The 15,726-nt window shown below is 42.7% G+C and overlaps 1 protein-coding gene across 10 annotated transcripts in view; it reads right to left on the bottom strand.

Annotated features, from left to right (window-relative positions):
• LOC119742946 (helicase domino-like) overlaps positions 1–15,726 on the bottom strand; it is a 71,582-nt gene that overhangs the window by 39,139 nt on the left and 16,717 nt on the right. For 7 of the 10 annotated variants that reach the window (XM_038219221.1, XM_038219225.1, XM_038219227.1 and 4 more), the window contains exons 12-26: positions 15,218–15,430; positions 15,136–15,138; positions 14,437–14,660; positions 13,412–13,589; positions 12,589–12,725; positions 11,357–11,499; positions 10,302–10,521; positions 9,240–9,376; positions 7,786–7,972; positions 6,852–7,254; positions 6,219–6,430; positions 5,536–5,662; positions 4,154–4,828; positions 3,257–3,475; positions 1,427–1,521 (exon numbers count right to left, since the gene is read on the bottom strand). In XM_038219221.1, coding sequence (XP_038075149.1) covers positions 1,427–1,521; positions 3,257–3,475; positions 4,154–4,828; positions 5,536–5,662; positions 6,219–6,430; positions 6,852–7,254; positions 7,786–7,972; positions 9,240–9,376; positions 10,302–10,521; positions 11,357–11,499; positions 12,589–12,725; positions 13,412–13,589; positions 14,437–14,660; positions 15,136–15,138; positions 15,218–15,430 — 3,173 coding nt within the window. The remainder of the gene's footprint in view (positions 1–1,426; positions 1,522–3,256; positions 3,476–4,153; positions 4,829–5,535; positions 5,663–6,218; positions 6,431–6,851; positions 7,255–7,785; positions 7,973–9,239; positions 9,377–10,301; positions 10,522–11,356; positions 11,500–12,588; positions 12,726–13,411; positions 13,590–14,436; positions 14,661–15,135; positions 15,139–15,217; positions 15,431–15,726) is intronic. The other 3 variants (XM_038219228.1, XM_038219220.1, XM_038219226.1) reach the window with 2 other exon arrangements.

Raw genomic sequence — 15,726 nt, 5'->3', positions numbered from 1 at the left:
GAAAAAAAAATAGGACAAAAAGATGTGAAATCAACCCCCCCCCCCAAAAAAAAATCAGGCTCAAAATAAATTTAAAAAAAAAAACGTGGCAATTTGGGCAACAAAAAACAGGAATTCCTGTTGCATGCTGAAAATAGTTCAGATTTGAATCTGTGGCTAACTTCCAAGAGTAGAAGAACAAATCTTTGAAAATCTCAAAAAAACCTTGCACTCCCAGATCCCACAAAATCCAAAACAAGGTTTTGAAGGATTTGCACAAATGAGAAAGAAAGATCCCAATTACCATTCCTTTACATTGTAATCTTAACAGTTCAAAGAACAAGACATTGGTTTACTGTTGGATTTAGAATGATTACGAGTTCAGGAATGTTTCTCAGAAAACCGTTCAAGCAGTTGTTTTGTAATATTTGGATGTCTGCAGATGACTCGGATCCCACAATAAAACCCAATTTTGTGAACAAGTCTGTGAAACCCAGCACAACAGGAGAAATATTGAGAAATATGATTTTGAAACAAAATGACCTGATTCTCTGTGACACCACAGCTATAAAGCTCCAGTTTTTGCAGCATTGCACTATCAGCTGGGTTTCCTCAGACTTCGTCAAGTTTCTAAGGTTTTAAGAATGTCCCCGAGGCTCGGGGACCGTGAGGGTACAGGGTGAGACCCTCACAGCTCGATGCCAAGGAGATTTGATCTAGGCCAAGCTAAAGAATTGTCAAGGTTGGCATTGGCTGCCGACTGACAAGCCAAAATGGAATGTGCATGGCCAGAATGATGATATAGACAAGCATGGTACGTTACAGCAGGCAGACAAGCACTGCCTAAAAGCAAGTCAAGGTTTCATGAGTTCATTAACCCTCCTAGTCTTCTGCACTTCACAACCCTTCATGTGTTGCAAAACCACTTTTGCCTAATAAAGTTAGCACCCACACTTCAAATTCCTTTGTGGTAATTGTCTGTGGAGTATGGATAAACACTTCAAATCCCTGCACAATTCTTTTGTGTTGTTAACCCTAACCCACCTCACTCCTCCAAAATCCTACTGGCGGTTTTGGAGGATGCTAGAGGATTGAGGATGAATGGTGATTGAAGCACATGAGGATTTTCAAGGATTGAGGATGAATGCATTTTGAGGCAGGACTGTCTGACAATTTTGAAAAATTTAGGCGGAGTTGCAAAATATTGGAGGATTGAGGATGGTTGTAAGCAACAAGGGCCTAGGGGTTAGGGTTAAGCTCAGAGCAAGCAGGCAGGCTTGGTCACCCTTCACTGCTCTTCAGTGCTGTTTTTCTTTCTGTGCAGTGGCTCTGTGGGACACAGTGAACTGCAGGTTTTTAAGTGTTTTACATATTGCTCTGAATATTGATTACCCACTAGTAGGGTTAATTGGAACAAGGAAAGTGTGTACTATTACTTTACACTTACCAAGAAGAAAGGCGAGTCTTTATTATGCTTGCTTTTGTGGCTGCGTTGAGGTGTTGCGGTCACCGCCGGTCGGCTCCCTGACGTTGTTACTGAAACTAGGGAAGAAAATTTTAAAAAAATAATTTCTTGTGACATTTGCAAACAGCACTTGTTAAGTCGGTGCTTTCAAAAATACAACGTATAAGGTGCATGTGCAACATTTTAATGTCAAAGTTTCTATTTTAGTCTTGTATGTTAATTGCGATATTGCAAGTGAACAGATGCTTAAACCTAACCCTGCTCAATCAACCAAAATCAACCAGGCGGTTGTGGAGGATTTTGGAGGATTGAGGCTGCATGCCAAAAAAGTGTCAGTTGATTATGTAGAAGGCCTTATGCTGTGCCCTGCATTATTTACGTTAGTCACGCTTAATTTACACTGGACAAAACATCCACACTGCTTCTGGATATCATCCGCACCTCCTGAATGTATTACATTGATTATTGGAGGGTTTTGAAGGATTGAGGCAGTGGTCACCCCTCCACTAAACATATTCAAGAAATAATGGACGATTTTGGAGGACTGAGGCTGTTTCTTATTCAAATATAAAACGAAGCACATGCATTAATCTAAATAGGAATCGTCTCCTGACTGGTTGATCATAATACTGGGCCAATTAACCAACACTGAACAATGAAATAATGTACATGTGTGACATGCATCATACATGCAATAAATGTACACTTCCTGATTCTTGCAAAGCTTTTTAGTTCACCAAAAAAAAAAAGCAACAGAAAAGTGCAATGGTTAGTCACGAGTGCAAGCAAAATGTAATTAACTTCTGGTTTTCAAGGCAACACCTATTGTTTGATCTGTCGGTCAAAAATTTCCACTTCCTCTCAGATCACATTCATGTTAACACTCTCGACTAGTCAAATTCTATCAACAGACAAAAGAGGTAACTGGTTGGTACAGCTATCGTATCAATCACCTCCATTTATAGCATGGCTATTTCAAATTAACAAGGTACTTCTTCATTGTTAAAACATTGATCTTGCTGTGATGACGTAGCTGAATTTGCCAGCCAGGGTGGGAGGGTTAATTCAATTAATAGTGTCAGTTTGGAAAGTTAGTACAAGACAATCTTCTTAATTTGTGACAAAATATTGATAAACAAGGGAAAACTGCCAAGGCACACATGAAAATAGACACTCTCAGAAAGTTGCATCCACATCTAGATTTGGACAACCAAAAAACCCAGTTTTTGACCCCATTGACCCTAAGACAACAGTTTGGTCATGTGACATGTTGGGTCTGGGCTACTGATACTTCAGACAAAGTTTGGTTGAAATCGGTCAAAATATGTTGGAGCAATAGACAATGTCAACGTTTGTTACTAACTAACGGAGAGAAATGATGATTTGTTGTGCTGCTATCCCACAGCTAAAAAACCAATAAGGTCCATTTTCTGAAGAATGTGAGTCCCAGAGAACTCTCGATCTCACTGGGAACGTTTATTAAAATTGACAAATGTCTCCATGCAAATTATTCATGTTCAAATCATTTTTTAACCTCATAAAGCGCAATAACTTCCAACATCGTAAAAACACAAACACAATACTTGAAGGTGCAACTTGAAAACGGTGGCTTTGGATTAATTTGCACAAGTAATGAGTAGAAAAGAAACCCTACGGAATATAGTAATTTGCTGTACCCTCAACCTTCTTCGATACAACACAAGGGTGTTAGTAGAAACTTCTTACGCAATAAGTTAATGAAAAGGAAAACAAAATGAGAATGTTTCGAAAGATGAATGCCAAAAAAATTTCCGTTTCTGGAATACAATCTACCTTTGGGACTTCCCGTAGCCTTGGCTATGCTAACACTGCTCAGGGGCCGAATTTTTAGGACCGGCTGCATGAGGGGGGCCGGGGTGGGCTTGGTCTCCCCCACACTACTAGGGATACTACCCCCTATCCCCCGAGGAGTGGGTGGGACCTGATTGGGGGCGTGGTGGGGACGGATGGCTATGAGGGGCGGTGGTGAGGTCACGGCGGCAGTGGGCATTGCTGAATGGTGAACAGAAGGGGGAATAAGTCAAAACGTTTTGAGTACAGAATGTTGCGTTAATTCGATGAGGAAGAACGGAGCACTTTTATGAGGAAGAAGAAAATCCAACATGTTCACTTTTTTTCAGGGGGGGGGGGGGGACAGCAATGAAAGTGGACTCAATACTTGTGTAGGAAATTGAAAATATTCATGTAACACAAGACACCAATGTGTTACTGGGAATCCAAAAAAAAAAAAAAAAAAAGAGGTCCTGTCACTGCAGGAGGGTGTTCTAGAGAAGCTGAAATCGTTGAAAAAAAAAAAGGATAAAAAAAAAAACACAGGTACCAAATCAAGATGTTTTGTCCAGCACGAAAAACTACCACCTCGAATGTGATGGATGCAGAGGATACACAGCACATAACCAATCAAAGAAAGAAATCACCAAACACCATGCACAAGCTGTGAGCAATGCAAAGCATGTATGGCACAAAACACAGTACATTAAGTTGTGGTTTTTGGCCAAGGCAGATGATAAAACAACCTAGTGTGTGAAACTGTCGATGAATGATTATTCTAATCATTTCAAAGATTAGAATAATAAACCAGTTGCAAATTCCTCTAGAGATTGCTGGATTTCGTTTTTCACATGAAATAAAAAAAAAATACCGTGGAGAAGAAATATTCCACTGACGTACCTGTTGTCGTCTTGGCAATCCCTTCCTTCACCTCAAGTTTCTTGGTGCCCGGCGTCTCTGAGGAGTCTTTTAATTTAGTGGGCGTTTCCGGTCGTTTCGGGAGACTTGAAAGTGCGGAGGTCACCACAGTTTTAACCGCATTGGTCAGATTGACCGTCACATTAACCATGGGCGCAACGGAGGCAATCGGTTTAGAAACCGTTTTCGAAGTGGTGGTGAAAGCCTGGGACGATGTGACTGAGGCGGACGTCGTAGTTGCGGCTTGGGAAGCCGCGACTTGCAGTTTTTGTTGCTGCAGCTGACGTTGCTCCAACTGCTGCCGCTGGAACTGCGCGAGTACTGACTGAAGCTGCTGCGACTGGCTGGACATGACCACGCCCGTGGACGATGACGGCGACGCCTGCGTCACCGCCTGCGCCAGGGCCTGTATGACAGTCTGCGCCTGGCTCTGTGCCAGGGTGGTGGTCTGGTTCCCGGACACCGCCCCTTGCTGGAGGATGCTGCGGGGGATCTGCGGGGAGGTGGCCTGTAGGGTCATCTGGATGGGGACCGGGCTGGCGCGTGACTGGTTCTGCTGCTGCTGTTGTTGCTGTGAGGTGGAAGGTGATGATAGTCTCACGGCAGGTCTCAATACTTGGTGGCCGCTTGGTGTCTGAACAATTTGGACTATACCACCTGGACAAAAAAAAATGAACGCAATCCATGTTCAACGTCATTCGACAATAAGGAATACCAGTTGTATCATGGGAAAACCAAAATGTTTTTTGAGCAAAATCTGAGAAAAATACTGGGAAATTAAAAGGCACTTTACACATTTCTGAAGACTGTTTGTGATATGGAATAATTTACAGTGGAATAATTTACAGTGTATAAAGATACAACAGTTACTTCTCAAACATTGAGTGCGCACAGTTTAATCAGTTCAACAAATGTATCAACACTTCTATGCATAAATAAATACCGTACAGAAAAAGTGAAGCATTTCCGTTATTCAAATACTTTAACACTCCTATGTCAACATACATTCTGTGCCAAGTTGTCCGTGCAGTCAAAATTAATCAAGTGCCTGTTTTCAACCCTTAAGAATGCCCAGCTCACATAAAGCACACATAAAGCAGGATTGACTGCCTTGGACTGTTTAAGTAACTTGATACAGCTATGCTTTGACTCTGGGTGAGTGATAAAGCAGCTGTGACCACAACTTGCCTGCTTTGTCTGTTGACCCAGTTTGACTAGACACAGTGCTTGCTTGATATATGATCTGACTGCTGGTGACTAGCCTTTGTAAAAAGGATGGCAGGGGCAGTGGAAGTGAATTTTGACTGTCTGTGACTGCTTAAATAGCAGTAGGGTTAATCTGAATTCCAGAAACATAAACTTACTCTGTGACATCTGTCTGATTTGTCCCGCCGGTAACCTGATGGTTGTTCCTGGTCCCCCTGATGCACCTTGTAGCTGGACTGTGATGGGTTGCGTGGTGATAAACTGACCCCGTCCAGCACCAGACGTCTGAAATGACAGAAAAGAAGTGGCAAGTCAGGGTTCATGTGCTTAATAAAGTTCAGTTTCTTTGGAAGCCATTCACATTAAAAAAAAAAAGATCTACGTTGAGATCTCTGGTTTTTGTAAAAACGAAGAAAGGCATTATTAATAGAATGAAAAATTCATTGCTGCATCTGAGCCCTTTGCTTTGAAGTGCGGCATGTCCTTGTATAAATGGCTTAGCATACTGTATGTGATACAGGGAAATCCCCCACAGCAGTACCATCTCCAGCCAGGGAGACTGCTCTTGTCTAGGGGCCCTGTTTCATAAGGCTACTAAGCTGAAAACACTGCTTAGCAATTTTACACGCTAGGCATAAATAAGCAGAGATTGAACACACAGAGCATGGAATTTTGACCAATTAACTTTATTTCTCTATTTAGAAAAATATTTTCCATGCAAATTTCTACAGTCAAAATACAATAAGGTTAACTAAAACTCCTTTGTGTTCTGTTAACCGTTCAGGATTCCCCATGAAATTGGTCCCCGATCACTCTTGTTTTTTCGCTCAACTCAGCTCACCTGCTGCTGGAGATAGAACCGCTGCTGGCCTGCCGGCGAGCCTGCCGAGGAGATCACTACCCCTGTGTACCCCGGCAGCTGCTGTAAGGGGGTGCTGCTTGGCACCGAGGGGTGCGAGACCAGGGTGAGCGAGGGTACACCCGTGGAGGACGTGGTGGTGGTAGTCAGAGCCAGGGAAACGCTAGGGGAGCTCCTTCCATCTAGGACCAGACCTGTTGGTAAAGGAGCGTCTGAAAATTAATCTGTAATAACTCAAACTTAATGGGATGTCTTCCAAGAAGATAATGTGTGGAATAGCACACTCTTCGTCTGAAACATTATCAGGACTTCAAGCCACTTGTAAACTAATCGAGTGTAGGTCCCAGAGTATTAAAAACGTAAGACTTCACAGAATTGGAATTTGTTGCCTGTGTACTGTTGTGGAACCCTTGGGTTTCTTTTCCAGAAACACTTTATGCTAAGCCTGCCCGACACACCAAGATACAACATGAGTAAATGTCTGTAGGATCTTGTTTGATTGGGTAGTTGAGAACACTAGTCAGACCACTCATTCTCACAACTGTTGTATGTTGTTCACTCAAGCAGGTTTCTTGTAAAATCCGTGGAGGGTTAGGGTTAACGTGAGTAAAATACCTTGCTGGGTTGAGCCCGTCTGCCTCAGCAACTGAACACCCGTGGACGACCTCACTAGCACGTGGCTCACGCTGGGCGAAGCCCGCCCCCCAGTGGCTGCGGCCAGACCCTGCGAAGCCACCACGACCGGTGAAGCCCTGCCTGGCACTGTAGCAGACACCGACGATGTGGCACTTGCTACGGCAGGCTTCGGCTCCTTGGGGGCTTGGCTCATTGGGGGTGGGAACAGTTTCCCCGGCTTGATCTTCATGGGCTGCGGGCGGGGCGGCGGCTCAGGGGCGGAGTCGATCTCCTCGATTAAGGGGCGTGGAGTCTGCAGCTGTTTGATGCGGTGGGCTGCGTAGGCCGGCAGGAAGAGCTCCAGGCTGGCTACGCACAGGTTGAGGCTGTTCAGACTGACGTGCTGTAGAGTAGTCAATCAAGAGGAAAAAACCAAACAAAACATTTGTTACTTTGTACTTTGCTAACAGCAGCAAGATGCAATTCAATAGCTTGTCACTGAAAATACGCCACTAAAATTTAATCTGGCTATCTGTGTAATGTACCCATCGTTTGCATAGTGTTAAGTAATTTTGGTTGCTTTTTCATAATGGATGCAGGCAACATGATGCAGGCAACATGATGCAGGCATCATGACTCTGGCAACATGCAACTTTTGTCACTTGGTCTATGGCAGGGTTCTACCGCATAAAAGATTGTTTATTGAAGTACATCGAGTACTATTTCCACAATTTAAACAATGCTGTGGATACAAAGATGATACAATTTTTGTGGCCCTTCTAATGTAAAATTGTCACATGTACTAAAACCTCATACACAGGCAGAAACCTGAATGAGCATGTGATTTCTCTCACTGGCTCTCACGAGTACGCCACACAACGCCATCTACAACTCCCTACACAAAATTCAACGTATTGATCTCTCGATCTCTCACCTTGAACGGATCATGCTCCAGAACCTTGGTGATCAGCGAGGCTGCGTAGTATTGGATACCTTCCATCTGGAAGGGAGACTGGATGGGACGTAGCTCAAACAGATCTGGGTGGTTACACACCTTGCGCAGCTGCATCAGGACGTTGATGACGCTCATGAAGTGGCCAGAGGAGAGCGTCTCTCTGGTTCTGGAGGCGAAAAAAGTCAACGCCCAATGTGAACAAAATGTTGCTAGTCTATTGAATCTCAGGGGGTACTTGCACAAGTACCCCCTCAACGGTAACAAAGGGAGAGTTAAGGGAGACCACTGGGAGAGACATTCAAACACATTTGGAGAATTTACTGTACTCCCCACAAAAATATTGTTGATGTACCCCAACGTGGCGCGACCCCTAACATGGCACACTCTCATTTTTCGCCTCCAGGGCTTGCTAGAGCAAACTTTTTACCTTAAATTTCACAGAAAGTGAAATTTCATCAAGCACAAAACATTCTCGTTTATAAATCTTGATTTCACTTTCCCGCTACAAAGGTTCCAGAGAAATTCTATTTTTTTTATATGAACCCTTTTATAATGCGTCCAAAAATCAGAAACTAATTTTCTGACAAACTTGTAGTTGGGTATACCAGTAGAGATAATATAACACATGTATCCGCACTCGCATATAACACATGTATCTGGCTAATCTATTTTCCCCTGCCATGGAAAGGGCAGGCGAGGCATTCAGTTGCCAGAAGATGGCTTTGATCTTCGAGGTGGATAGCACCATTACGCTACAGGTACAAGCAAAGAGTGCGCGATCCTCGGTAGCAAAAATACCCACTATGCACTGTAAGCATGAAAAACCACACTCCAGCACGACTTAATGCTTTATCAAAATTTTTCAATTTTAACGAAATTCGTAAATGTTAACTTCAGGCATGCAACTTGGAATTTAGAAAACACGAGTAAACTCCAAACCACACATGACTTTGTACAGCATTTTTCAATTGATAATGGCATTCATGAGAAGTAAAAACCAAGGAAATCAGCCGATCTGAGGAAAAATTGCATGCCTGTAACTTGGGATTTTCTAAGATTTATTCAAGTGCTCCAAGTTAGGGAACACTCGGCCAATTTTGTGCCAGATTTCCAGACGCCACCATTTTTTAATTTCGGATTAAATTTCATGACACTGAAATTGTTCACAAAGGCTCAACAGCAAGCATTATTAATGTAAAAGCACCAGTATTTAACTGAATGAATTTGAAGTTTGTCAACAAAGGATTTTGGCGACACTGCATGACGAAAGTCAGAACTTTGAAGTGCGCCACGTTAGGGAACACCATTATACCAGCAAATGGGCAGGAAATTGTCTGCAGTTTAACACATATGAAAAGTTTTGCCGGCACAGTGTTCACTGCTGTGAGGGATTAAGTATGGCATTGATGGAACATACTGTGAAATGTACATACTTGGATTGTGACATGAAGTCGTCGTAGAGAAACCGTTGTCTCCTTGACAGACGACATCTCACCAGATGCTCGTACTTCTGAGGAAGTTGCCGCTCTACCTCAATCTTCAGACGGCGAAGAAGGAACGGTCTTAAGACCTACACACAAGAGGGAAAGAATCAAGAAGCCTGTGATGAACAATTAAAAACATATTTGGCAGGACTTGGGTTAGTAAAAAACATATTTACTCAGTTTTAAAATCTGTGACAAATATGTCCTAGTCTTTCATCAAAAAGTACCCCGAAGCAAGGGCTTGAGCCAGTGACAAGAGTTCTCTGTACATAATTAACACAATCTATGTTGTTGAGAGCATCAACAAATGGGGGGGGGGGGGGGGGGGAATGGTATCACTAGAAGTTATCTGATTTTTTTTTTGTTTTTCAAATTTTCTGATCTAAAGAGACACTTTGAAATTTTTTGTAATATTAAAAATATAGAGTTTGGGCTTGAAACAGTGTGTTCAATACCAAGATTGGAGAATGTCAGAATAAACTATACATTGTATATGCACCAAACTAAATGTGCATTAATGTGTCCTCAGTAAAACCTTGTAATTCATGTTGTCACCACCCATGGGTCACTATGTGCCCATAAACAATGTGGTCAATATTTGAAATTCTACCACAAGCTGAAAGAAGGTATCAACTCAATTTTACGACCTAAATTGCACAAACAGCCTCAACAATGTGGTAAAAGCACTTGGAATTCTTACAAAAGCTGAAACTTGATATCAACGTATTTAGTGGCCTCAACAACAAAGCCTTTACTGAGCTCGCACAACACTCACGCACAGGTCTCACTCTTTCATCTAAAGCTCCTCCCCCAACCGGGTCCCTGAAATGCATATGCACCTCAATTTTGACCTAATGTTTGGCATACACATGAGCCTGGTACAAAGTCAGTTGTCTGGGTTTTTGGAAATTACAATTATGCGGGCGCATACTGACAATAGACACAGCTGTAGCTTTTAATTGCTGTTTCAGACACAGCCAAGTTTATGAAAATCCCAGTGTGCACGTCTACCTTATGTAATCTCCTGATCAGCCCCTCGTTGTACTCCTGCGTGCCTTCAATCATCCCACTCAGCGGGTTGGAGAACCACTCCCTGAACTCCCGATGCGAGGCAAAGACGTGAGGCATCAGGAAGTGCATCAGGGACCACAGCTCCATCAGGTTGTTCTGCAGCGGGGTACCGGTCAGGAGGAGACGACGCTGGCTGTTGAAGTTGAGTAGGGTTTGCCACCTGGGAACCGAGGAAGAATTTGAAATCAGTGATTTCCCTGCGCTATGGACTAGTCTTAAAAACCTCATCACGTCAATGACATGTTTATTGATAACAGGAATGTAGTCGAGTCCATCACAAGTACCTGCAAGCCCATCACAAGCCCAACGCAAGCCCATCACAAGCCCATCACAAGCCCATCACAAGTCCATCACAAGTCCATCACAAGTCCCAATTCAAGTCACAAGCTATTCAAATGAACTCTGACAAAGGCATTCCTTTGTTATTGTTCATCCACTGTTTCTTGTGATTGGACTTGTGACTGGACTTGTGATTTACTTGTACCAGACTTGTGATGGACTCGACTGTCAACACAAATCATCTAATCTTGAGGTAGTAAGCTTTTCAATTGAACTGTGACTACGACATTCTGAATTTTCAGTCATTATTCAAGTGCTACTACTTAAAACATTAGTTGCGATTTCAAAAGTTACCAACTTGTGATTGAAGTTGTGACCAACTTGTCATGGACTTGACAACTCTGTGGATGAAACCCACCAAGTCACTGCTCGCGCGTAAACCGATTATTCAACACAACTCCCGCCTCTTTAGACTGGTTCCCACCGCCACAGTCATGACCAATTATGGATTGGGAACCTGTATTTCTGCCTCCCGTGGCATACATCGATTGTAAAAATCAAAGAACAGAAAGTGCGGGTGTCCTTCCATTGGACACTATTTGGCCCTCTCTTGTTCATACACGGAATCCTTAAACAGAGTTCTCAAAACTAAAACTAATATCAATGCTGTGATTTTTGTATATGAGTGATCGCTCAGGTTTTTTCCGTTTTCCTACCTCTGTGACTTGAAGTTCTTGATGTTCTGGGCTTCGTCCAGCACCAGGTACTTCCACTTTTTCCTCCTGAAGGACTGGTGGTCCTGAATGACCAACTTGTAGGAGGTGATGCAGACATGGAAGGCATTGCTCTTGGTCCAACCCTGGAAGAGAAAGAGGTGCAACGGGTCAAGGTTGGTGAATGCAATGTAAAGAATCAGAAAGCCAAATGCAAAAAACTGTAACCACAGCCATAACAGAACAGTCTGAGCGTTAATGTTTAATCCTAACCTTCCCAAATCCTCCAAAATCCTCCTTACATAGGTGGAGGATGTCAAAGGATTGATTGAGGCCGTATGGCAAAACTATGTGGCTGATTTTGCAGGATGCACTGTGTCAAGGTCTTAGGCCTGACCTAGTGATGTTCATGCTCAGCCATGCATAAATTTAGGCCTAGATTAGACTTGAAATCCTCCCCACTGCTCCAGGGTGTCACTGGCTCTGCCTCAACATATTGACAGTGATTGCTGGAGGATTTTGCAGGATTGAGGCAGTGATCAGCTCTCCAAGGACCACTTCAAGAAATAACAGAATATTTTGGATGATCGAGGCTGTATCCAATGTTTACATGGAGGCGGTTGGAGCATTTTGCAGGATTGAGGTTGCATCCTAGTAAGAAGGCCTAAGGAGTTAGAGTTAAAAGGCTTGTATGAGAGGAATACAACTTTAGTGTGAATGCCTGAAGCCTGTTTATGCTTAATAGGAATGTGAGCACTCAGCCAAATTGAACATCACAGCTGACATCTGTTCAACTTATACAAATTTGCAGTGCAAAAGCTTGCCGTAACATCACAAATTCAATTTTGTGTTTGCATTCACGCTAAGAATGAACTAACCCTAAGTAATCTTACGCAGTTACATTGATTAGTATTAAAGTTAGCATTTTGCACTCACATATAACACATGTATCTGGCTAATCTAATTTCCCCTGCCATGGAAAGGGCAGGCGAGGCATTCAGTTGCCAGAAGATGGCTTTGATCTTCGAGGTGGATAGCACCATTACGCTACAGGTACAAGCAAAGAGTGCGCGATCCTCGATAGCAAAAATACCTACAATACACTGTAAGCATGAAAAACCACACTCCAGTACAACTTGTTTGAATTTTGAAGGAATGGTGATTTTTAATTCACTTAACCTAAGTATGAATCCCCCAACAAAATTATCTGACTAGAAAATTGAAATGAAGAATACCTGTCTTTTCAGCTTGCGTTCCTTCTGATTGCCAAAGTAGGTCAGGATCTTGAAGCCTGGACACCACTTCTTGAACTCCATCTCCCAGTTCAGCATGACGCTGGTTGGTACCACGATCAGGTGTGGACCCCAATTACCTGTATGGGGGAAGATAAACATTAGATAATCGTTGAATGATCCAACGTTGAGAGAAAATCTTTTCACTTGGGAAAAAAATGGTCGTGGAGCTTGAAATAAAAATGGAGGCTGGGCTGTATGGTACATCATCAAATAATCCCTTACCCAGACCCTGCCAAAAATACACATCTGTGGGTTTGGAGAATTTAAGGAAGGTGGGGCCTGATCAATATTATTGAACACTGTGCTCGACACCCTAAAAGGTACAAGGTTGATTTAAAACGATTACAAGAGGTTCTTTCTTTGTGATTCTGAACAAATTACACTACCATTCGACAAAACTTTAATCCTTCGAATTAGTTGTCTACCCCGACAGGAGCCATAGGATAGGAGGTAGCTATCTCATGGGTTTTATGAGGTAGTGTTGTTCTTCCCCTCAAAAAAATAAACCATGGTGAAAGATGGACAGCTTGTACCATGGGCGTTGAAGGGGATTCACACTTAAAAAGAATAACTCATGGTGAAATTTCAAACACTGTTATGAAAAATATTCAATGAGATTTCATTTTTCGGATTTGTGGGACAAAAAGTGGGAAAAAGTAGGAATTTCAACAAAAATAGGAGGAAAAGTAGGAGCAAGTTAAAAAAAAATAGGAAAAAGTAGTAATACTTGAAGCCTGCATTTAGTGTTGTCAGGACTGCTTACCCGTTTCACATGCCAGGTGAGCCAGCAGGGCAATGGTCTGGATGGTCTTGCCTAGACCCATCTCGTCAGCCAGGATGCCGTTCAGTCTCTTGTCGTTCATGGTGACCAGCCAGTCCAGACCGATGTGCTGGTACTCGCGCAGCTTGTGGCGGAGGAGGAACGGCACGGGGGTCTTGACCTTAAAAAAAAAACACATAGAAAATCAAGGGTAAACAACTTGGTTGATGACTGATGCTTTTCATAATTAACTAAAGTTGTGTTCATTTACATACTAGCTTGGAGGAGACCAACTCCACAACCTCCTGTTTATTAGTGCATCTTAACCCTCCTTTTGTTTGATCAGTCACAGACAGTTAAAAATTTCAATCCTGTTCCCCTGCCATGCCTTTTACACACGCTAGTCACCAACACTCAGATCATATTTCTTGTAGGCACTGTGACTAGTCGTATTCCATCAACAGACAAAAGCAGGTGACTAGTAGGCACAGCTGGCTTATCAGTCACCTACAGTCAAAGCATAGCTGTATCAGGTTTCATAACAATCACAGCTAGCCATAGCCAATCCTGCTCTACGTAGTCAGGGAGCTCTCAATTGTTAAAAACAGTCACTTGATTTATTTTGACTGCTGGGCTGGCCTTGTTGAAATTGCCATCAAGAGAGGGAGAGTTAATGACAAGAATGTGAACATACTAGTCTCCAAGGGCGAACCCAATAGTTTTCACCTTTTTTTTTTTAATGGGAACCTTCATGAATCCTCTCAATCAACCACTGTGCGTTAAACCAATGGCACTTTCTCAAGTCGCATGTGAAGTAAAACTAGCTGGGATTTACCCTCCGCAACCTCATGGAGGATTTTTGAAGGAATTTGGGAGGATTAGGGTTTCAGGATTCAACGGCACCTTCGCATTGACGACATCTTGATTAAACTGAGTCTCAAGCACTGGGGGAAACGTACACAAACCAGAGCTGGGCAGGGCTTAATAACAGATATGGAACCATCCATTTTAATGACTCTTTTACTGACCTGCGTAGTGGACAGCGTGTAGCCTGTTGGCTGCAGGCTCTGCGCTGCTGCCGCTATGTCCGTGATCTCTTTGTTGGGTCCTCCGTCCTGTGACTGCCCTCCGGAGGCTTTTGCGGTGGAGGCTGTTGGAGCCTCATTCTCTTTGTCTGGATTGATGAGGTACTCCATCCCGACGTCTGTTAATTCAGCTTCCTCATCGGTTGCCGAGTCTTCATCTTCTTCTTCTAGATGTAGATGAAAGACATATTGACACTTGTAACTCTACCAAAATTCTTCTCAATTTTTCTTCTACACTGATGCAACTGCCATCATGAGCTCTTGTTAATTTTGCCTTCAGAATTCTTGCGGATTCATGCAACTGTAGAAGTTGGTAAGCAGTTAACAAAAGGTACTTTGCAGTGCTGCATATTCCCTAGAAATAAACTCACTTAAAGTTTTTCTAAATGCACTATCTTTAAAAAAATGTCTGCCATAACGTAATTCACTTAAAAATTACAGCTTTGATGATGGACTTCTCTTTCAAAATGTTGCTACAGGAAGATTCCAGTGAAAATACTTCAAAACAAAACATTTGAAATTTTTTGGTTGCAATTTGTGGTTTAAAAAGTTTAAAATTGACTTTTAATCCACTTACTTCACCAAAATTTTAATTTAATTTGTTGACGGCAACAAAGAAAAAATTGTGCCACACCCTTTAACCTTCTGCTATAAAATTCTGCATACCAGACACTTACAACTGAAGTATGTTCACAAAATACAAATGTCGTCACATGTGACCTACCTTCTGTTTCCTCCTCTTCTTCCTCTTCATCATCTTCTTCCTCCTCCTCGGATACAGGCATCTCAAAGTCTTCATCATACGCCCCGCTGTACTTCTTAAGCAGTTCCTCCATGGTCATCTCTCCCTCCGCCTCCAGCTCAGCAACCTCGGCTGTGTGGTCCATGGTGCCCTCGGCTGCCTCCTGTTCCTCCAGCGTCTCTTCGTCATCTGGCACTGGGGAGGTGAATAAAATTCAATACATTCAAGGTTTCGAATTGCCTTCCCCTTGCTCTTCAACAAATTTGATGTTTTTCTATTTATTAATTTTTAACTTGTATGTTTTATTCCAACCCAAAACTTTCCTTTTTTTCCTGTTTTGGATGTCTGCAAACCTTTTTGTTTTGGGCACAAACAGATCCATTTTGTGAGCAGACTGGCTCCCGGTCCGTCCATTATCGATACTGATTGTGGTGCGGGAACTAACTGACCCACAAGAAGAAAAAGTATTGTCTGGTAGTAAAAAATTGGAA

The sequence above is a fragment of the Patiria miniata genome, unplaced genomic scaffold, assembly GCF_015706575.1.
Source record: "Patiria miniata isolate m_02_andy unplaced genomic scaffold, ASM1570657v1 HiC_scaffold_6, whole genome shotgun sequence".
NCBI classification, from domain to species: domain Eukaryota; kingdom Metazoa; phylum Echinodermata; class Asteroidea; order Valvatida; family Asterinidae; genus Patiria; species Patiria miniata.
Note: the sequence above shows the minus strand (reverse complement) of the source record. Positions and strands in the feature narration are given on the sequence as shown.